Genomic DNA, 22,707 nt, shown 5'->3' with positions numbered 1-22,707 from the left:
ATGCTACGGCAAAGACTTTGATATCACTAATGGCGAGTGGAATGATATGGACAAGATAGTAAACCTAATCCGTTAGGTTGTAATTAAGCCTGAGTGTTTGTAAGAAATTTTATGTTCATGAAAAAAGTAACGAATCACTTAATCTCTCTAAAAAAATATATGAGTTTATTCTTATATAGCTGCTTTATTCATTTCATGAAACATAAGTTAAATAAAGGATAAGTCGGTTAATATCTACTTAGGAATCTACGCGAGATATACTTATATCCTTATACATACACATACTATACGCGAGACATAGGTATATTAATTCGTCCAAAATTAAAATTTGTGAAAAAAAATGAGAATAAGTCAAAATTGAGAGTAAATTTAGGTTTAGTTCTTAACATGCTTTTCGAGCAATTTATAGTTCCTTACGTTTAATTTTCCAGTTATTTTTTGCAAGTAATTTTTTTTACTGTAAATATTTGAGTACGATGAAAATGTAGTAAGAAAATAATGAAAGCAAAATAAGAAATAATGGATGATATTTTTTTGAGAGAATTAATGGGTAATATTCAAAAGACGAAACTTAAAAAATGTTAGCATAATAAGATCTTTTGTTAGTTTTAGTTTCGTGATACGCTACGTATATGATAATACATGTATAGAATAATAAATCTCCCACTGCGTGTCCACACAATATAAGAGAAAAACATATTAAAGAGACGAAGCGTGAAAATGTTGAAAACGTAATAATATATTTTGCTCATCTTATTGAGTCGTCATCACAGTATAGATGATGAAAGCAAAATAAGACGAAACGTAAAAATGTGAGCATAATAAGATCTTTTGTTAGTTTTAGTTTCGTGATACTCTACGTATATGATAATACATGTATAGAATAATAAATCTCCCACTGCGTGTATGCACAATATAAGAGAAAAACATATTAAAGAGACGAAACGTGAAAATGTTGAAAACGTAATAATATCGTCTGGTTTAAGTTTCGATATATATACGCTTACTGGTTAATTACGGAAAATGTCCCCCATTTAATATTGTGCCTCGACCTATCATTGTATCCATATATATTATATACTAGTATCTGTATATTCAATACCTCCATTTCTTGACTGAGTCCGATTCCAAAGTCGCGAAGAAATAAAAGACACTTTCTGGGCTGTAATACTTGTGGTCTTTCTTATTTTTACCATGTTAAATAACCACATTGTCTAGTTATTTATACTGCCTTGCATCTAATAACTCGGATGTGTCAATATAATACTAGATATTTTTAGGCCCTATCATATAGATATATGTATTTAATGAAACTGTACAGCATGTGGGTGAAATCCGATACGTTTCGTACAAAAACAATTATACCTTCATAGTTATATATTTTGTTTAGCTTTTGTTTATATATACATTTTTTAGTTTCATTATAATTTTATTTCCTTTATATAGAATTAACTAATCATATATATAAATGGATAAAAATATTTTAAAATTTTTAGAAGATAAATTTCAGTAAATTTGTTTATCCAATAATGACTTCTAAATTATGAAATAAAGAATTTAAAAAGTATTTTACCGAAAAAATTAATCTATTGGTTACTAAAAGCCACGTAATCATTACAGAAGAAAAAAAAAACACGAAATAATTCATCATTTTTATAGTAAAAAAAGAATTTGAGTCACATGAATCTTGACATAAATGATTGAGAAAAGAATAAAAGAATTTGTATATCCAAAGATCATTACACTGTAGAGCCGTTTATACCAAAAAAAAAATAAAAAAATCTCATAATCTGTATAGTAAAATAACAAATGAATAAAAATCGATTTATTCAGGTGTCACGAGGAATTCAAGCAAGAAGTGACATTGATGAAGATATCTTCAGAACAAGGAATAGTGACGCCTCCCATGGGATGACTGAATCCAAACTCTTGCTCAGCCATACTCAAAAGCTCTTGAAACGCTCTCTCTTTGAGAAACGACAAAGGCACTAAGAACCGCTTCTTTTGCTCTTCCTCTCCGACGTACACTGCGAAATAGCCTTTTGGGACGCTTGTGCTTTCGCGACTGCTTTTCCTAGCCAGTAATCGAATAGCCATATCTTAACGTGTACTTCGAGTTACGATACAAAAAAGAGATAGAACTGTGTGAGATATCTCTGAAGTAGTTTGGAGAATCGATGATGACGATATAATATCTAATTTCTTTGAGCTTTTGTATTTATAGAGAAGTACGGTCAAACGAAATAATCCATGGATGAGATCAGATGAGACCAGTTGAGCAAGTGGTGTAGAGGAAATTTAATGGGAAGATTAGTGGAAGCAGTGTATGGTGACCGTATTCAACTACATAATTAATGTAGGATTTGAAAGTCACAAGAGTCATAATCATAGGCGACTTTGTATTTTGTTGAATATGTCAATTTTAAGCTCATATGGGGTCCACTCCTTGAGGTTGCATAGTGCAACCAATTTATGATTTCTCTTGCTATGACTAGCGGTTGACTTGATCATTTGGCATGTTATTATGAAATTTAATTTGTGATTATTATGAAATTTGGCTTGAACCATGATCTTGATATATATATATATATATATATATATATATATTAGATATATCAATTTATTAATAATAATACTAATAATAATTATTATTATTATTATTTGCTTTCTGATTTTTAATTCGAAATCGAACGCTTTGAAAAGGTGACATTGGTATTGACGAAGTATTTTTGTTTTGGTACATGAACTTGTACGGCACTACGGTGTATGGTGGCGGTGGGGACCCACAAGAGTCCAAAATTGAAGTCGTCAAAAAATTTATTCAATAGAAACATCCTAGAAATAATAATGTCATCATATTATTTTTATCATTCCGGAAAATGGTCACACTCCTCAGGGTGAGTATCCTAATTCGGGGAAAATGTAAAAATTTATTTTTAAAGAAAACTGCGATAAATAAATTAAAGAAATATAAAAATTTTGGGGGAAAAAGTAGGGAGAGTGTAAGAATATATACGTGTGTGGATCGATTTAGATGAGCGATTAATATATAATATATATCATCAATATATTTATGTATTTCATTCATTCTAAAATAAAATGCGAATAATATATAATTTAAAAAAAAAATGTTCACATAGATAAAATAAAATGTAAGTTATGTAACTAAAACACAAACCTTACTAATAAATCGAGTACTATAATAATGCAAGGTTCGTACTAATAATAAAATTCTACTGAAACTGAGTTCTCTTTCCCAATCGACCACTCTTTTTCCTGGCGCCCGGCCTTCCTGATTTGGACCCGCCCATTATTACACAACAAAGATTATATAACAATATGATTCAAGTGTAAAAGAGCGTATGCAAAATACACACTTACCATCAAAACTATATCATATTTTTTTTGTCTCTAAATCTCAAGTTGTCATCTCGCGAAGCTCGTATTTTGTTAGAAGTGCGGATCTAATTCACATTAAACTACAAAAAAATAAAAAAACTAGCGATCAAAGACGAAAGATTGTCAAACACTTATAAAGAGCACGTTGTCGTTGAAATTCTAGAAAACTTTTAGATATTAGCTGGCAATAATTGATTGGTTGTTTTTGCTACGATATGTGTAACAGTTTTCTTAAATGCATTAATTAAAGAGACGTTCTTGATTAATGTCGTTCGGACGCTCGAGCTGGTATAGTATACAAGAGTATAGTATATTAACCTCAACGATCTTGGTCAAAGTCGATCGGACGTTCTTGGCATAAATTGATTATCAATACATTTTTTTATTACCTGGCAAGAGGGTCGATATTTAAGCCACAATAATAGAGCATACATTACTTATATTCTAGACTTTTTTCGTAGCGTATAGTTACGATGTCTTATTTCTTTTGATGTACGTTTAAAAAAAAAGAAGCGATATTGTCAATCTGCCGAGAGTTTAACTTAGATTGAATTGAATTAAATAACTTGTGATCTATTGGACTATATAAGAAAAAAATAAAAACGTACACAAGTTGTAAATAAGAAAAATAAATAGAATACTCATGAATCGGTCATTCTTAGGACAGTTAGGTCCCAAGGAAAAAAAAATATTTACATCATTGTCGACGTCGGCATTAATTCTTTGCCTTAAAAAAAAGTAGGGGAACAAAATTTATGTCCCTAGTCCTTATTATGATGAGGCATTTAATCGAGAAATGAGATCGATAAAAATGTGCTCTCGGCACGGGATTGTTAAGCCTCCTATCTGGTTAAATCCGAACTCTTCCTCAGCCCGATTCAACAACTCTTGGAACATCGGTTGGTTGAGAAACGACACCGGAATTACAAACCTCTTCATTATTTTGTCTTCGCTTCCAACGTAAACTGCGAAGCATCCTTTTGGGATATCGGCTTTCGAAGTTGCTTGGCTTCCATTCGATGAGGATTTCCTAATGACACTTCGGAAGCCCATTATTGCTATTTTTGGAAGAAGAGAGAGCTTAAAAAAAGTGATCTGAGAAAAGGGATTGAAAAGGCAAGGAAAGTTGTAATGATGTAATGATTATCAAAGGCTTTGGTTGCTCTTTAAAACCTTAATTTGATTGTGTATATATAGCCAATCCTAGTGAAGCTATTAAATAGATACATAATCCAACTATCCTTCAGGTGAATGGTTGAAGACTGAATAGAGGTATTAATGACTGGGGTCTATAATCTATTGAAAGGTATGGCCTATTTCGATTAACCACATGGTATTGTCTTTTTTTTTTTTGGGTAATAATAAGATGACAACAAAGAAAATAATGAAAAAGAAGAAAGGAGGAACCAACTTCAGAACAATTTTAATAATATGAAGAACAAGTCATATAAATATGGGGTCAAATATTTAGAAACACAAGCACCTGAAGAAATGAAACTTCACATGGTTTTTCTTATATTCTCCAGCTTGCATGCAATTAAACTAATCAATATGATTTTCCCAAGTATTTGACAGGGCTTTTATTAGACATCTACAATTTCATTGTGACATTTGACAAGAACATATACAAGGACTTTTGTCGACCAAAATTATCTGTAAAATGAGTGAAACATCACACACATGTATGTTCTTTCTCTCCAGCTATAAACACGAAGGGCGTTCAGAATAATGTGTATGAAGCTTTTTTATTGTGTAAATTTAACGACTACTTTATATTTCTCCAAGCTATGCATTCTCTACTTTTTTAATTATGCATGTTTATACCTGATTTTTCAATTTGTGAAAAGTTCTATGTTCTTTTATAACTTTACTGGATAAGAAATTATACTAGCTATTTGAGAGAAATTAAATATTATATGCTTGAATAATTACGAAAGTAAGTATAATAATATGAAAATTGTGAGATATTTTATAAATAAACAGAAATTTGAAACGTTGTGGTATAAATTAGAATATTTGATAACAAATTGGTATATAAATATAAGAGTTAATTATAAATTTTTCCTATAAAAAGTGAGTATGATTTGTTTGAAAAGAATGAAGAAAAAAAAAGTTTTGGAACAATATCCTACATTATCAAGATTGTGTATAATAGTCAAGTAAACAGGTAGTACATGCTTTGATATACGGCTTGACCTTCTTTGAAATTAATTTAATATTGTGGTTTGGTTTTAGTTGAGATATAACATCGTACGAGTTTTGGCGAGTCACATGATATTTGTCTCACAGTTCATTAACTAAATATATTCGACCCTCTAATTAAAAATAGAAAAGTGTAGTTATATTCTAAAGAAATATACGGAAGTTTCCGTTTTCTGTACCAAACCGCGTTGATACATAATCATTAAACCTAAAGGACTTTCGTACTTTAATTTTGCTTTGAGCTCACTCAGAGATCACATGCTATAACTACTACAAAGATACAATAAGTATAATTTCTGGGTTCTTTCTTATTTGAAACATCTCAGAGACTGTCTATATCTTTCTTGTCGTTTCCGTAAAACGGGGGACGACATGTCGTTTCTCATAAAATGGAAACGACATGTTGCTCGTCATTTCCCCCTTAAACTGAAAACGACATGTCGTTTTTCTTAATGCTCGAACGACATGTCGTTTCCTAAACATGAAGGACATGTCGTTTTTTTAAAAGAGAACGACATGGCGTTTTACCTAAAATTGGGAACGACATGTTCTTTTCCGTAAAACATGAAAACGACATGTTGTTTTTACAAAAAAGGGGAACAAAACCATTATGAGAAAATATGGAATTGAGCTGTTTTTTTGCTATTCTTTTTTTGTTTTTCATTAATTTTTTTTTAATCATATAGTGTATTCTTTATCTTAAGACTTGATAAGAAGGCAAAACCGAAAAAAGGAAATGCCCGTGAGACTGAGAATCAACCTCTCTCTCTGTGCACAACAATGGCGGCTAAAACGCCGTCGCATCTCTTACCGTTGCTCATCCTGATGGTGATTCTCTCTCTATCCTTCCTCTACTTTTCTCCCCTTCCCAGTCGATCCGGACCCGCCGCGGCCGAGCCGTGCGACTTCACGCGCGGCCGGTGGGCGGTGGACCCCACGCGGAGGCCGAGCTACGACGACACGTGTCCGTTCCACCGAAGCGCCTGGAACTGCCTTCGGAACGGGAGGGAGAACATGGAAAGGATCAACGCGCGTCGGTGGGTCCCGTACGGGTGCGATCTGGACCGGGTCGACCCGGGCAGATTCCTGGGCGTGATGAGGAACCGGAACATCGGGCTGGTCGGAGACTCGCTGAGCGAGAATTTCGTGGTGTCTCTGCTGTGCGTGTTGAGACGCGGAGATTCGGGGGCGAAGAAGTGGAAGAAGAGAGGCGCGTGGAGAGGCGGTTATTTCCCCAAATTCAACGTCACCGTCGCTTATCACCGCGCTGTACTGCTCGCCAAATACCGGTAAGATTTCTTCGTCGTTGCTGATCATTGCTTTTGTCGATGTGATTGATGTTGTTTTTGTTTTTGTTTTGGTATTGTAAGCTATTGGTAAATTTTGTGTCGTGCTGATGAAAAAAAATGACTGCTTTCCTTTGTTTGCCTTATTATCATGTATCTGATATCAATATACCTAATTTTAATGACGTGACTTGATGGTTTCTAGGGTTAAAATAAATGACTTCTTTCCGTTTTTGCCTTATGAATCTATGATTGTGTATCTGATATCAATGTATAATTCTTAAGCTTGGTTTCGGATTTTACAATTTGATGTGTAAATGTAAAGTATTTTAGGTTAGCGCGGGGAAGCCAATAGAACCTCCGGTGGATATGCTGGGCGGGCTTAAGCTAGTCCTCGACAACATGGTTTGCTTTAGTTTACTAATCTTTGACTAAGATTTATTATCAAATTTTAATAAAGAATATTGGTTACGTTTTTAACGAGGTATCTGTTTCTACAATCTGCATGTCGTTTGAGTAAATTATTCATTTAAATCCAAAAAACGACATGTCGTTTCTCGTAAGCGGGGAACAACGTGTCTCTTTTTTTTTTTTTTGAAAGAGGGAACATGTCTTTTTTCCTAAAACCAGGCTACGATTTGGCCATGTCGTTTTTCCTCAAATTGCGAACGACATGTCGTTTTTATAGAATGGAAAAGACATGTCGTTTTTATAGACAGGAAACGACATGTCGTTTTATATAAAGTAATTTTAAAGCTGCCATTTCTTCCTTGTACGTACATGTACATATACATCAATATAACAATTTTTAATTAATAATGTGCATATCAGTATAAGTTTTAAAAGCAACCGACTCTCGTTAGACAGCCACTGTGGATAAGAACAAATAAAGGAAAGAGAATCCGTGGGGAAGAAGAAAACCGGCCGAAGAAAAAGAAATCCAGACCGAAGAAGGAAGAGAGAGAGAGAGAGAGTCTGAGCACGAGGGAGAGCGAGAGACGGACAACGAGGGTCAGAGGAACAACGAAGAGGAGAGGACCGGCTGTGGTTCGCCGGAACCGCGCGTGTGTGGCGATCGACGGGAGGAGAGCTTCGGCGGAGGTTTCCGCAGGTAAGTCGGAGTTTCTCCATCTCCTCTGAGTTCCGATCCACATCTTCTTGGGTAAGAGATGGCTGAACCTCGTTTTTATTTCTAGGATTCGAATTTGAGAAATTAAATTGGGGGTTTGCGTGTTTTGGGCTCCGATTGGGTCTCACGAAGAAAAAAAAAAGTGAGAAGAGGTGGCCGCGAGTCTCGCCGAGTCTTATTCAAGGTAAGCTTTGGTTTCGTTCCTCGTTCCTTTGTTTTTCGCTGTGATGTTCTCACTTTGTTCCGACTGCGTTGTTGTTGCCTCTCGTCCCTGTTGATGCTTTGAATGTTTGTGGATAATCAGATAATCGAATGTTATGTACGTTAGTTGATGATGTTGTAAAAACTCGTTGGTAGAGTCTCGTCGCGTGTTTTGTATAGTTCAGTCACATATAAGGTTCCAATCAAATGAGAATATCTCGAGTTATCTTATTATTTCTGATTAATCTCGTAATGGCTTATCGGAGTAGGTGATCGATTAGAGGAGGTTGTTTCGCGGGTTCACGGAGTTAGTTAATGCCCGGGTTTCAAAAGTGGAGAACACTTTGTGAACGAGAAAGCGGGATAAGCGCTTAATCTCGAGGTAGGTTAAATATTACCTTTCTTACTTGGTTTCATGGTTTGGCCAAAACTTATATATTATTTTCGAAATGAAAATGTTTTCAAAATGCCACAATACCCGAGACCAGTTTTAAAATGTGGCAGAATTTCAAATCGGGAGATCCGATTGTGAAATTGAAAGGTATTTTCAGTAGTCGGAGCAATAACAAGAATATTTCTATTGAAACATCTTTCCCCAAAAAACCAAACTCTGCCTTACGTAAAGTTGATTCGCTGATGTTTCAAAATTTAATGTTTAATTTTTTTTTTATTGTATTCTTTTCTCAATATTCCCTTTTCTTTGATACCCGATAAAACAAATCTTGGGTTTCGTTTCGTTTATACATGGAAACGACATGTCGTTTTTTAAACGGGGAACGACATGTCGTTTTTAAACCGGGAACGACATGTCGTTTTTTAAACCGGGAACGACATGATGTTTATGTAAACAAAGATCGACTATTTTCCCAAAAATAGGAAATGACATGTTGTTTGTCTCAGGAACAAAAGGAAGAGAATACTTGAATTAGAGTTCTTTTTCTTAAGATCAATAAGAAAGCAAAACCGAAAAAGGAAATGTCTCTGAGACTGAGAATCAATCTCTCCCCGAAACCCATCTTCAAGACCCAAATCCCGACGACGCTCGTCGGAAGTAGAGTAAAAGACCGAATCAGATGCTCATCGGAGTCCCGCGCCGCAGAGTCGGTGGCGGTGAAGCTGAGCAGAGAAGTGGCAAAGAGGAGAGCCGTTTTGGCGCAGAGCCGCGAGGCCGTGGAGAAGAGCCGGGACATCCTCTTCGGAGAGCTCTGTCTTTACCTTTCCATGGACACCAACGAGGTCAGCACTAAGTGGAAAATTATGGACGAAGAGGAAAAGTGGGTTTTGGTCAGAGGATTTGTTTCTGATTGGGCTCTCAACTTTCATCCATTGTCTGTGAAGTCTGTCAAGGACTTGGTCAACGAAAAGCTTTTGGGTCATCAACCAAATAGCGATTCCGAAGAGGATTCTCCATCTTCTTCTTCTTCAACTTTGTTCCCCAATTTGAATGAATTCATGGGGTTGGAACATTATGATGATTAGTCTGTAAAAGATAGGTTTTTTTTTCTTTTTCTTTTTTGTTGTTCGTTGTTAGCAGCATTATCACGGTTTTTGCGTTGTTTAAATCATGAACTTACAGTCCTAATGCCAAAGCAGATATAATATATGTATTTCTATGCCTCAAGGAATGTGATTGCCTTGTGCAAGGATCTGGACAACCGGAAGACTTGTCCTAAATCGCGTTTGTTGGGTCTGTTTGATAGTCTGTGTTCCCTGAGTTCTGTTTTTATTGAGTTTAAACTGTCTCGGCTGAGTAGGAATTGTAATCAAAGAGCCCACAATTTATGTAAGTGGGCAAAAACTTCTATCTTATTTTGGATGCTTCTCCACCAGGGATCTTCCCCCCATGGTGGTTGAAGCCGTTTGATTTTATTGAAACAAACTTTTGACAGCAAAAAAAAAAAAAAGAATGACTAGACAAAACAAGGCTTAAAAGAAGAGACAAATTAATTATTCACATTATCATCAAATGGCTATTCCCTTTTTTTAATTTTAGACATTGATACTTGGAAATAATGCTTCTTCTGTACATAATCACAAAAGAGACTAAGAAGCATGAGAGAGAGAGAGAGAGAGAGAGAGAGAGAGAGAGAGATTTTTGTTTCTTTCTGTAATTCAGAAATGAAGCATTCTGCATTGAGAAACAGAAGCCTCAGCCGGGCAATACGAGCACTTGAACGCTCTCGAGCTGCTTTTAGAGAGCTTCATGATGGAGTGTTTGCACAGAACGTGAAGGCACGGCAAGAGCATCGGAGGATTGTCGTCGCTGGACTGGTCTCTGCTCACGGGACACACAAACACCGAGTGGAACTGGAATTCCCGTCCCAGCTCCATCGGAACCGGAAGTTGCTTCATCTCCTGCCATTCCTGCTTCTTCGCGGCCATCACGTTCGCGAGCTTCAACAGAGTCGGCAAACCCTCGAACCCGGCGGCCAAAGCCACGCTCAACGGGCTGTGCTTGGACTGCCCGAGAAGGCTGCAGAATTGCTGGGCTATCTCCTCGGCCGATCTCTCCCACCACGCCGACGAGGTTAGGTCCGAGTAAGGCGAGGTTTCAAGCCTCCCACGATAGGCAAGGCAGCCCATAAGCTTCATGATCTCGTCCTTGTAGAGGAACGCGAACGGAGCGAGGTACGTCTTCGCGTAGCCAAGCGCGTTGGATTGGCTTCCCTTCTGCAAGATCTCCATGTACTGCAGGCTGTGGAGCTTCAGCTCGAGGGTCGACCCGTTTCGCTTGAGCTTTTCTCGGTTTGAGTAGACCCATCTCAGAGCGGGGTCGAGGTTCCTGACCTTCATGGCCTCGAGTATCTCGTGCATTTCCAAGAATTGGAGCTTCAGAGACTCCGGTTCGGAATCTCCTCCGGCCTCGTTTCTCAGGCTGTCTCCGAGATCGAAAGAGCCTTGCTGGTCAAAATGGTTTGCGACGATTTCATTCACTATTTTGTGATCGAAGTCTACGTTTCGGTACGCTTTGGATATGTCGGGGTTCAAGGTTCTCTCGAGGACTTTCGGGTATTTGCTTAGGCTTACGTTTAGTTCCTTCTGTGAGCTCTCAAACTCCTGGACCGCAGCAAGTGCGTTGAGGTTGTTTTTAAGCTCCATAAGAATCGATTTTTGATCTACGGGCGAGGTCGTGTCGCCGGGTGCCATAATTTTTCCTAGCGCCTGTTCGATTTCATGGCCAACTTGATCAATTACTTCATGAGATTTTGAAGATGATAGCTTTTGCTTCTTAACCACCCGATCAAATGCATCTTTGATAGTGTTCAATTCCATTTTTCAGATGAACGATGATCTCCTGCAATTAAGATACTTAAATTCGTATATTCATCAAGAGGAATATGTTTTTAGAAGGCACACCATTAAAAGCAACAAACTTTCAAGGGGAAGGATGAAAATTCCAAAAACAAGAGAGAGCATATTTGGAAGGCGATCTAATGAAGCTAAGAACTTTCAGAAAAACAAATTTTCCAATCGTGAGGATAATCTGTTTTTAATGAGACATCAAGTAATTAAAAATTTTAGGAGCTTGAAAGGTTTTAAAATGCTGCAGTAAACAAGAGAGAACGGTTTTATTTAAAAAAAGAAAAAGAAAAAAAGATACATTAGCAACTTATTGTTTTCTTGTTGGAAGAAGGCTCAGAACAAAAAACTATTCAAGTAAACACATGCTTCAACGATCATGAACAATTCCACCAACCCGATAACCCAAAAACCCTAAACCCGAAGCACCATACATGAAATCAAATTTGGCAACTTAAGCCTTCTTAACTATTCTTACTCCATGAAAATTATTTGTTTTATCTTAACCTGAAGGGCTAGCTTCAATACAACATATTACGACATATTTTCTGTGAGACCAGATTGGTGGCTGATCGAATTCTTGCAAAATTCATGTGAATGAAGCCTCCAAGTTTCCTCAGATTGAAGGAAACTAGAACCTTTGGAATGTTAAACTTCGGAATGTTTGATTAAATGAAATGTCAGGAAACCATGTCTATTGTCTGTACTTTCCACTCTGTGGCAAGGATAATTAAACAACCAGAGCGATACAATCATAGAACACACGATTCTCGAAACGATCAACCAAGAATTGACAGAACAAATAGTTTTAAGGTGTCAACCTTGTTGATACATATCGGAAGTATCCAAGAACAAAACACAACTGAAATGCTCAACCAAAGAATCCACAATGCACATCAACTATGTCGAATGCATTCAATTCATCGACGATTTCAACCTAACACAGATGTGCTGATAATCTTGACCTTAGTGATTCCCACTCTTAGAATAATCTTGTTTACATATATCTACCAAGAACTCACATCAATATCTCAACTGCGTTGACACCTACTGAGATTTAATAAGTGTCAAAATAGCTGGGATGTGTTCATGACAAACAATTCTCAAAGAGCCCATAATTTAACAAGAAGTTCCAACCATAATGGCATCCATTAAAACACATAGATAGTTAGTCACTGTCCTGAGTCAACTCTATAGAAATCCCATCTAAGACTCTTGCTTAATCCATGAATAACATTAGCGAAACACACTTAAGCATCAGAATCATAGGCAATAACACACCGACGTAGACGAGATTATTCAATCAGAGACCATTAATTACCTTCATTTCTTAATAATTTCCTGCGCAAAACCTGCTTTGATCTATAGGACCAGTGAACATGTAGCATTAACAAGAACCACTTTCACTTGTTGAACGGAGCAAATAATAATAATAATAATATTATCATGGTTTTTGCGTTGTTTAAATCATGAACATACAGTCCTAATGCCAAAGCAGATATAATATACTTGGATTGGAATGGCGATGTATTTCTATGCCTCAACTCTCAAGGAACGTGAACTTGTCCTGAATCACGTTTGTCGGGTCTGTTTGATAGTCTGTGTTCCCCGAGTTCTGTTTTTATTGAGTTAAAACTGCCTTGGCTGAGTAGGAATTGTAATCTTAGAGCCCACAATTTTATGTAAGTGGGCAAAAACTTTATCTTATTTTGGATGCTTCTCCACCAGGGATCTTCCCCGATAGTGGTTGAAGCCGTTTGATTTTGATGAAACAAACTTTTGACACCAATTAAGGAAAAAAAAAAAAAAGACTGACTAGATAAAACAAGGCTTAAAAGAAGAGAGAAATTAATTATTCACATTATCATCAAATGAGTATTCCCTTTTTTTAATTTTGGACATTGATACTTACAAAGAATGCTTCTTCTGTATTTGCTTAGGCTTACGTTTAGTTTCATAAGAATCGATTTCTGATAAACGGGCGAGATTGTGTCACTGGTGCCATAATTTTTTCCTAGTGCCTGTTGTATTTCATAGCCAACTTCGTCAATTACTTCATGAGATCTTGAAGATCATAACTTTTGCTTCTTAATTACCCGATCAAATGCATTTTTGATAGTGTTCAATTCCATTTTTTAATGAATGATGATCTCCTGCAATAAAATTATGTAAATTAGTATATTCATCAGTAGCATTAAGAGAGAGAGAGAGAGAGAGATATTTTTTTAGAAGTTGTCGTTTCTCTACAACATGTATCCACTGGTTTAATAAACCTGTCGTTTTACAAGAGATGTCGTTTTTATAGTTAGTTGTCGTTTTATCTGGAAGAAGTTTGTTGTCGTTTCTAATCACGTCTGGAAATTTGTCTGTTTCTTGCGTAAATTTCCGCTACAGTACACATATAAAACAACTCATTACAACATATTACTTGCTTCCATGCAGAGGTGGAGACTATATAATATAAGGCTTATATATATTCTTCAAAATCTAGAATGGTGAGTGGGCAAGAAAACTTCTTGGTGCAACCTATGTACGAGTATATTTCCAAAATTGATATATATTAATTGTAGCTCACAATATTAATTGATGAGGGAAAATCTTGTCAACAACATTTTCCAGCAACTTATTTTGCAATTATTATATCAAATCATTCTTAATTTGTTTTAAAGTTACAGATATATTTAGTATAATTAAAGCTATATATATGTGACCAACCTGGTCCAGCTCAAAAGCAAAAGATCATAAATTCAAGGCTTGATCAACTACCAACTAGATATTCAAATTAATGGCCTAGTGTCGCAATTGAGTCCAGGTCAGCACATACTTGTAATTGCGACACTCTAGCTAGGCCAAAAATGTGAGTTTCTTTCTCTAGAACCTCTTAAACTTGTTTAAGAAGACTAGCGTTTTTCCATTTTATTTTTTCTCTGAATCTCCATCCCAAATAAGCGAATTGTGAAACATTGAATTTATTTTTTTCCTACAGAAATTCGCACTTGATGTGTTGCATATATATGATATTAATGATAATATAAGAATGTTTAGTTTATGTAACAGTTCCGTATAGATTGACGCAAACAAAAATAAATTCATCCAATAAGACACGGGATATGATGTAAATAAATTTAAAAAAAGAAATGAAATGTATCGAATATAGCCAAAGATTTATACGTTATGTATAGTGAAACTTTATTTTATCTCCAAACCCCAAAATCTGAAACAAATTAAAAAAAAAAAATCAATACAGTAGTACAACATGATAAAAATAGGACAAAAAAGAGAGAGAGAGAGAGAGAGAGAGAGAGAGAGAGAGAGAGAGAGAGAGAGAGAGAGAGAGAGAGAGTAATGATTCGTGGTCTCAAGGCCAAACCAAATCAACACAGACTCTTGACTCCTGAAGATCTCTCTGTATGATCTCAAACTCTTCTGATGATGAGTCAAAGCACTTGTTGATGTTGTTCTTTCTTTCGCCGAAAACTGACTTTCTTGTGTCCGAAGATGAAGAAGAAGAAGAAGAATAAGAAGAAAGTGAAACCCAGAAATCCGGGTCAGAGTTGTGGTGACTAACGAGCTCAGACAACAAAAGTATGAGAGAAGCCATATTACGCTCAGAAAAATGTGAAAGGAAATGAAAGGCTCTTAATCTCTTAATTTGACTTTAACGAAAGAGAGGCTTTTAATTGTATATTTGTGTGTGTGTTTCGTGTTACATGCTTACATCGAGGCAAATATGGCGTTATTTATAAGGTCTGTAAGTCTGTTATAAATAATTAAAAATATAGAGCCCACAGAAATTTTGTCCGTATATGTGACAGTCGCTGTGAAATTAAGTCCCACTGTATTTTAAATTGGGTATTAATTGAAAAGCGAAAACCATTGGCTTTCATTTTTCAGTTGTCAAAAAGCATAAAACAGGTGTTATATTGTGGGTAGTTTCGGTGTGACTCACAGACAGAAAGTGTGGAAAACCACAGCGTTGGTTTCTTCGGTTTTTTCTTTAACCCCATAGTTTTTTTTTCTTAACTGTCCCATCAAAATTCGAAAATGCTAAAATTATTATTAATTACTTTGTGATCAGCGATGACGAAATTCAAATATTTGAAATCAATCTATCATAAATAGTCTATAATTCATAATTGATTGGTCACAAAAATTAGAGAGTTCGTAACAAATCATGAATTGTCTAATTTTTCGCGACAGATTTAATAGATCTGTAAAAATTTGCTTTATAGTTGATTTTCGTGCCATATAATTTTTCTTTTTCCGAAAGTCAAAACTACTGCTGGGATACGCTTGACTACAAAACGACAGAGAATTGTTGCTTTTTATCGGAGCGTATCTTAGAATTAAATTCCCTATTATGACGTCACAAAAAATTATTGCGGGAGCAAACAATTAAAAAAAAAAAACGCAGATTTAGTTACAGTGATTCTTAATCAATATGAGAGCTAATTTCCAGATCACTAAGAAGACTCTTCGGGTGACACTTTAATTCATCTATATATAATAGGACATATATAGCAATAAAAATAGATTTTTATCATGATCTTATGTCCAAGTATCTTTGAATTAAGTGGTGTCCCAGAACATTGGGTCATTTTAGCCACTCCTAATCCACTATACGAAATACTCAGAACCTACAACTTGAATGTACATGTTATTAGGTATCATAACATGCGGTCTCAACTCTATAATCCACTGGTCGTTATTATTATTATTATTATTATTATTATTATTATTATTATTATTATTACAAGGAAATTATGAGTATCAATAAGGCAATAGCATGTGGTTTTTTCAGCTGCTTGTACGTGATCTCTCAAATAGACCCTATTAATTGGACTCTATCTAATTATTTAAGCCTTCCTTGACCATTGAAATTGTGCAAAGACATATCCTCTACATGACATATATATATATATATATATATATATATATATATATATATATATATATATATGTACGTACATGTGTAATACTGTAATGGTAGAGGCTCATTTGAACAGTCTTGTCTCTAGCTGCCAAGGCAATGAGTCCTACCATTTTCAGATAGTCTCAACTAATTACAAAATGTTTTATTTTTAAATTTTATTAATTAGTCAGTGATATTATCTACTCGCTTTAGGTCCATGATTGGGTTGATTAAAATGGTATGTTAAAGTATTCTAATAAGTTTAGTTCCTGGGTCCATCTTAAATGACTGCATTTCTTGGCATGACTAGTTGGAAGACAAAACCATGTGATTTCTTTGAAAGCCATCGTTCTATATTTTTTCTATTACCACTTTTTCTATATTTTTTTTTCTTTGTCTATATATAGACATTCACATTGTTGAGTTTAATTCATGCCAAGCTAGTTTCAGTTTCTTAAGTCTTACAAAATCTCCTTATAAATCTAGAGAGTACCGGAAAAATAAATTTACAAGAGATGGGTTTCCGGTTGCCCCGAGGAGTCAAGGCAAATAAAATCCTTCAGAGGTCATTTTCAAACTCAAGTCAAACATCGGTTTCATCATCTGAAGATGTCCCAAAAGGGCATCTAGCGGTTTATGTCGGGGACGAGAGCGAATTCATGAAGAGGTTTGTGATTCCGGTGTCGTTCCTCAACAAGCCATCGTTCCAAAAGTTGCTGAGTCGCTCCGAAGAAGAATTCGGGTTTGATCATCCGATGGGCGGTCTTACGATTCCCTGCAGTCAAGACGTCTTTATTGAGCTCGTCTCTCGATAGGACTCTTAATTTGTTGGTGAGAGTTTATTAGACAGTACTGATAGATTATAGTTTACTAACAAATATGCATTTTTTTTTTAATAAAAGATAATGTATTATTTTAAGGGGGAATGAAATTAAAATGTACCATAAGAATGACACAAATGAAATGAATATTCTTTTTTTTTAGCAATTTATTTTCCACTAGTGAGTACTATTTCTCTCAGCTAATTGAGAAGGGAGAGTTCATATGGAATTCTTTATATAATTGTTAATCCTAAGCAATATATAAGCTACTAGCAAAATCTTGTGAAGCAAGTATTACAAAAATGAAACCGTAAATAATAACAACTGTAGTATATATGAGCTTAAAATATATTATTGTACTTGAGATTTAAATAGTCTAAAATTATACTTCTGTATATGATTACTCAGTTAAGTTGATTTCATCTTTACATAAACAATATAAAGAAAACTCATGGATTTACGTTATTTTACCGCCAAGAGAGTAAAAAAGAAACAATGGTGGTGAACAAGGACAAACAAAAAATTCCGAAAATGTCCAACAGAGTATAAGCTTCACCAATATATATATATATATATATATATATATATATATATATATATATATATATATATATATGTTATGTGTGAAATCTATGCGTAAGGTCTTCCTATGTTAAGTGATCAAATTAGGCTCTACAACAGAATATAGTATACACGGCAAATAATATAACCTTTTGTTAGGTTAAGATTATAAATGATCTAAATTAGTTAAGCTTTCAATTTTTCCTTGATCAACAAGTTACAATGAAGCGTTTCAGGGTTCCATCTCAAGGACACGTAGATTGTTAGGTCAAAGATATAAGGAGCTCAAATGAGAGAAAATATTTATTCAATAATTTCATGTCGTATTCTAAAGGGAAGATCATCAAAGTGGGTATTTACAAATTCTAGACAAATATGGTTTGCTATAAAGGAAAACTAGTATTATTTTATTGCTTACAAAATTTTCCTATAGTTTGTTGTTAGCACTACTAATTACATTACATGATGAAGTAATATTTCAAAAGCACGTGAGAAATGAGATCAACAAAGACGTGTTCTGTGCATGGAATAGTGAGTGGGCCCATAGAATGGTCGTGACCGAACTCTTCCTCAGCCATACTCAAAAGTTCTTGAAACGCAGAGGCTCGTTCAAGTAACAAAGGCACTACGTGTCTCGTCTTCTCATTTTCTTCATCGCCAACATACACCACGAAATGGCCTTTTGGAATACCATACGTTGACTTAATTGCTGCTTCTTTAAGGCCCGAAAGTGTTCTCCGAAGAGACTTGTTCTTTCCATGAAGAATCCCAGACAACAATCCAATAGACATATTCTTAATTTGGTTATTGTATTTTTTGAAGGTTTTTTTTTTTTTTTGGATATTATATATCTAGAGAATGTATGTGATGAGACTTGGTGAAGTCCAATGGTGATGTGTGCCATTATTTATAGATGAACAACTTTTCTTCTTGTGAAATAAGTTTCACAAAGTAGTTGGTTCTGAATTTGATATAAGAAAGACAATGCCATGTGATAAACCTTGTGTAGTGCAAAGAACCATGACCTACAATTTGATAGACCTACAATTCGCTAATTGTTTCTTAACGTCGCTAAGTTCGCGGGAATATATTTAGTGACGATAATATCGTCGCTAAATTATTTTGAATTCATTTAGCGACGATATTATCGTCGCTAATAATTTCGAATTAATTTAGAATTTTTACGAATTTTAAAGAGGGAAAAATCCCTCCAATTTAATTAAAACAAAATGATTTAGCGACGATATTAGCGACGATTAAATCGTCCCTAATAGTTTTCCTACATATGTAACGACGATATTATCGTCACTAAATCATTTTAAATTTTGACGAATTTTAAAGAGGGAAAAATCCCTCCAATTTAATTAAAACGAAATGATTTAGCGACGATTAAATCGTCGCTAAATATGTAGGAAAACTATTAGGGACGATTTAATCGTCGCTAAATGTCTGGTTATGAACTGAAAATGTAAGTTCGTTTAGCTACGAAAGTTAACCATTTAGCGACGATTTTATCGTCGGTAAATGTGTTTAAATACCAGGTCGCGTATCAGTTTCCCCCATTTCATTTCATGACCTAAATATGATTTTCCCTCTCTCCTCCGCTGAATTCTCGCTCATTTCCTCCTCTCCCGCCATCCGCCATGTGCCGTCCTCCGCCGTGTGCCGTCCTCCGCCGTGTGCCGCCGACGCCGTCCTCGTCCTCCCCGGTTAGTCTCTCTCTTCTCACTTCTCTCTCTCCTCACATCTCGCTCTCCTCACTTTTCTCTCTCTCCTGCGTGCTGTAACGACCCGATTTTTTTTTTTTTTTTAAAGTCGTTATCCAATCATAGAAGCTTGAATTTCATTACATACTTGTCAATAATATTTTTTTTTTTTTGTTAAAACAACTAGAACTGAAACAATTATTTATTCTTAACTAAAAACTTTAACTCTAGAGTATAATAATATGAATAAGTACAAAAATTATTTATTCGAAACTAAAATAATTATTTGTCTTCAAGATGTTATAAATAGAAAGGAACATGCTTAACACAACTATCATAATAACTTGGCAGCGGAAAAACGTTTTAATTAGCGTAGCGGTATCCATCCCCACCCTTTACTCTTGTCGCCACCACGATCCCAACTCAAAGTCATTTACCTTGCACGTGTCCTACAATGCGAACGAAGAAAAAAAAACATATACAAATATGTGAGCTAAAGCTCAGTGAAATTCATGAAAAACTCACAAAACATTTTTCTACGTAAATATAAATAAACATTATAAAGTTTTATTAAATCTTATTATCAACGTGATACATGTCTTGTTACTTGATTCATGATTTTCGGGGACCCCTAGTGATCGTATCGTATCGTGCGCACTAAGGCTTATGGAAACCATGCGGCCAAACATCGATTCCGCCCTTCCTGAACATGTACGACTCACCTTATCGAGACATAAACGTCTACGAGGTGGGTCGCAAGAACCTACTCTGGCGTAGGCCGATACGTCACCTACTTAGTGTTTTCACTTGCATACTTATTAAATCATTTGCATGGTAAAGTTCATGAAATAAAATAAGTCTAAAGCATGCTTGGAAATTCTTAGATAAAAATACTTTAATACATATTAAGCATAGTTCACAAATGTGGTAAGATAAACTTGGAAACATAATCATGTAATCTAACATGCATATAGTAATAAATAATACACATCCATAAAATTAAATAATACTTGTACATGATATTATTTTGAACAAATTCGCATTGTAGTGAGATGAACTCACCTCTCGGTTTCAAGATACTTAGCACTCGAGCTAGGAATCCGACTCTTTCTCGAACCTATAGGAATATAACTTATGAGTTCTATAATCTATTCTTACAAAACCAAGCTTAAGGGATAAAAGACCTATAAGAATATTAAAGCTCTAAGAACGATCTAAGGCTCGGGAAAACATGATGCATATCGAAAATATAATTTGAAAGTTTGTAAAAACGTTGCTGGAAAAATTTATTTTCAGGATGACCTATAGTTACACTTTTGTTAATTACGGATAGCTCGTAACTCGGAATTTGGTGATTCTTTTTGCAAAACAACAATAACATCCGTACCTTTAAAATGACATATTAAACATAACTTAATAATCTGTAAAACATTCCCAGAATTATTTTTAAGTTCATTAAACAAATCTGTCCGGATGAGAATCTAGTTTCGGCACACAAAATTGAAAGTACTCGTTCGAACTCTTTAAAACTTTATTTTTTTAAATTTCTTTTTGAAACATTTAAAACACATGATATATATATTACTAAAAATATTTTTAAAATAAAACTATTAAAACAACATGTTTAAAATATACTCCATAGAATGACATCACTTCTCGGGTCCTAAGGATATCTCCCTAGCAGTGTGCATTTAGAGGATATTTATGAACGAAATAAAACACATAAAATACATATAAAGACATATTACAAAAGAAGACATATGTAGCTTCGTTTTGGTATATTCCATTAACAATTTGAGTATTTAGAAGTGATAAAACTAATTACCAAAGTTACATAAATTAAAAGGCAGATTTGAAGAAAAATAAAAACATTTCATGCATGCATTGTAAGGTTCTAGTTTCTAGGGTTGGATGGGAACATGGGAATAAAACTAGAACTAAAACATACTAAGGAACTATAATTATAAAGAATTAAGACGAGAAAAAAATGCTAACCTCTTGGATTTGAAGAAAGGACAAGAATTAATCTTCACCTTGATCTCTAGAAGAAAACCTAATGAATTCTCTATTCTATGATTTGCCTCTCTCTCCACTCTAACTCACTTTTTTTTTTCTCTCTAAACTTTGAAAATTTGGGATGAAATGAGAGAGTGTCTTGGGGTCTATTTATAGGAAAATATTGGGTGCTATAAGGCTTGGACAAACCGTGCATGTCTATCCCTCCCACTCTTCTATTTTTTTATTTTATTTCCTTATTGAAACACACCAAAAATCCTTACACATCCATACACTAAAAAGATGTCATATTCTAGGTTCTATGCATGATCATGCATGAGATAAAGTTGTTCTTGTCAAACTATTGGAAAGGACAAACTTATCACCACCAAAAGGTTTCTTACACAACAACCAATTAGGGCAATTTTCAAGACAACAAATTTTGTCCTACTAGAAACATCTTGCACGGCTACATCAAGAGGAATAAGTCAAACAATTTGGCTTTTGATGCCACAAGGTTGTTTGAAAAGTGTACCATTGCTAGAAGTTGTAATTGTGTCACAATATATAAAAAAAATGTGTCACATTCTTAAATAAATTCAATAATAAATAATCTAAAAGTGATTTAATGAAATTGATTCATGAAACATGAAATTAAATATCTCATGACATGAGATCGTATCAAAATTTAAATGTTGACTTTTTATCTTGAGTCAACTTTCTTAAAATAGAAAGTTTGACTCGAAACGAGACCTTCCTAAATTAGAAATAATTTCCGAGTGTATCTAAAATGATTTTTGAGTATGATGTTCCTCAAAATTTCTCATTGATGTAGGAATATTTCAAATACAACATACGAATAAAGCTGGAAACGTAATAAGGAAAATTTGAAATGTCACAATCTTCCCCCCTTGAAGAATTTTCGTCCCGAAAATTAATTCTCGATCTCAAATAATTCGGGGTAATTCTTCCTCATGTCGTCTTCACGTTCCCATGTTGCTTCTTCAATATTGTGATTCCTCCAAAGTACCTTTACCAAAGGTATAACCTTGTTTCTTAAAGTCTTTTCTTCACGAGCAAGAATTTGAACTGGCTTTTCTGCGTACGAAAGATCTTCATGAAGCTCAATTGGTTCGTGTCTTAATACATGTGAGGGATCAGAAATATACTTCTTGAGCATTGACACATGAAAAAC

The 22,707-nt window shown here is 34.8% G+C and overlaps 3 protein-coding genes, 1 long non-coding RNA gene and 2 pseudogenes across 10 annotated transcripts; 2 read left to right on the top strand and 4 right to left on the bottom strand.

The window, feature by feature from the left end:
• Positions 1 to 1,756: 1,756 nt before the first annotated feature.
• Positions 1,757 to 2,230, bottom strand: LOC149387245 (auxin-induced protein 15A-like). Its single transcript, XM_089622039.1, has one exon. It carries the CDS (start codon positions 2,095 to 2,097, stop codon positions 1,837 to 1,839), a length of 261 nt encoding a protein of 86 aa, XP_089478165.1. The 5' UTR covers positions 2,098 to 2,230; the 3' UTR covers positions 1,757 to 1,836.
• Positions 2,231 to 6,259: 4,029 nt separating this feature from the next.
• LOC149387244 (protein trichome birefringence-like 12) lies at positions 6,260 to 10,096 on the top strand. Of its 7 annotated transcripts, none has more exons than XM_089622030.1 (4): positions 6,260 to 6,890; positions 7,719 to 7,998; positions 8,084 to 8,200; positions 8,487 to 8,600. In XM_089622030.1, the coding sequence occupies exons 1-2, from the start codon at positions 6,382 to 6,384 to the stop codon at positions 7,765 to 7,767; spliced, it is 558 nt and encodes a 185-aa protein (XP_089478156.1). In that variant the 5' UTR covers positions 6,260 to 6,381; the 3' UTR covers positions 7,768 to 7,998; positions 8,084 to 8,200; positions 8,487 to 8,600. The 7 variants fall into 7 exon arrangements, with proteins under 7 accessions (XP_089478156.1, XP_089478159.1, XP_089478160.1 ...); XM_089622033.1 differs by lacking the exon at positions 8,487 to 8,600 and adding an exon at positions 7,221 to 7,292 and having other exon boundaries at positions 7,755 to 7,998; positions 8,084 to 8,184; XM_089622034.1 differs by lacking the exon at positions 8,487 to 8,600 and adding an exon at positions 7,221 to 7,292 and having other exon boundaries at positions 7,751 to 7,998; positions 8,084 to 8,184.
• Positions 10,097 to 10,274: 178 nt separating this feature from the next.
• Positions 10,275 to 11,521, bottom strand: LOC149387243 (protein RMD5 homolog pseudogene; annotated as a pseudogene).
• Positions 11,522 to 16,830: 5,309 nt separating this feature from the next.
• Positions 16,831 to 17,377, top strand: LOC149387242 (auxin-induced protein 15A-like). The gene has a single exon (XM_089622038.1). It carries the CDS (start codon positions 16,945 to 16,947, stop codon positions 17,242 to 17,244), a length of 300 nt encoding a protein of 99 aa, XP_089478164.1. The 5' UTR covers positions 16,831 to 16,944; the 3' UTR covers positions 17,245 to 17,377.
• A 766-nt stretch (positions 17,378 to 18,143) lies between these two features.
• Positions 18,144 to 18,670, bottom strand: LOC149387241 (auxin-responsive protein SAUR21 pseudogene; annotated as a pseudogene).
• Positions 18,671 to 19,647: 977 nt separating this feature from the next.
• On the bottom strand, positions 19,648 to 21,629 carry LOC149387240 (uncharacterized). Its single transcript, XR_016300662.1, has 3 exons — positions 21,513 to 21,629; positions 20,580 to 20,634; positions 19,648 to 19,966 (listed from the first exon to the last, which is right to left on the bottom strand). It is a non-coding gene; the product is annotated as an uncharacterized LOC149387240 (long non-coding RNA).
• Positions 21,630 to 22,707: the final 1,078 nt, after the last annotated feature.

Source organism: Urtica dioica, chromosome 8 (assembly GCF_054948205.1).
Source record: "Urtica dioica subsp. dioica isolate 48M chromosome 8, U.dioica_male_clone48M_v1_H2, whole genome shotgun sequence".
Classification (NCBI taxonomy): Eukaryota; Viridiplantae; Streptophyta; class Magnoliopsida; order Rosales; family Urticaceae; genus Urtica; species Urtica dioica.
Note: the sequence above shows the minus strand (reverse complement) of the source record. Positions and strands in the feature narration are given on the sequence as shown.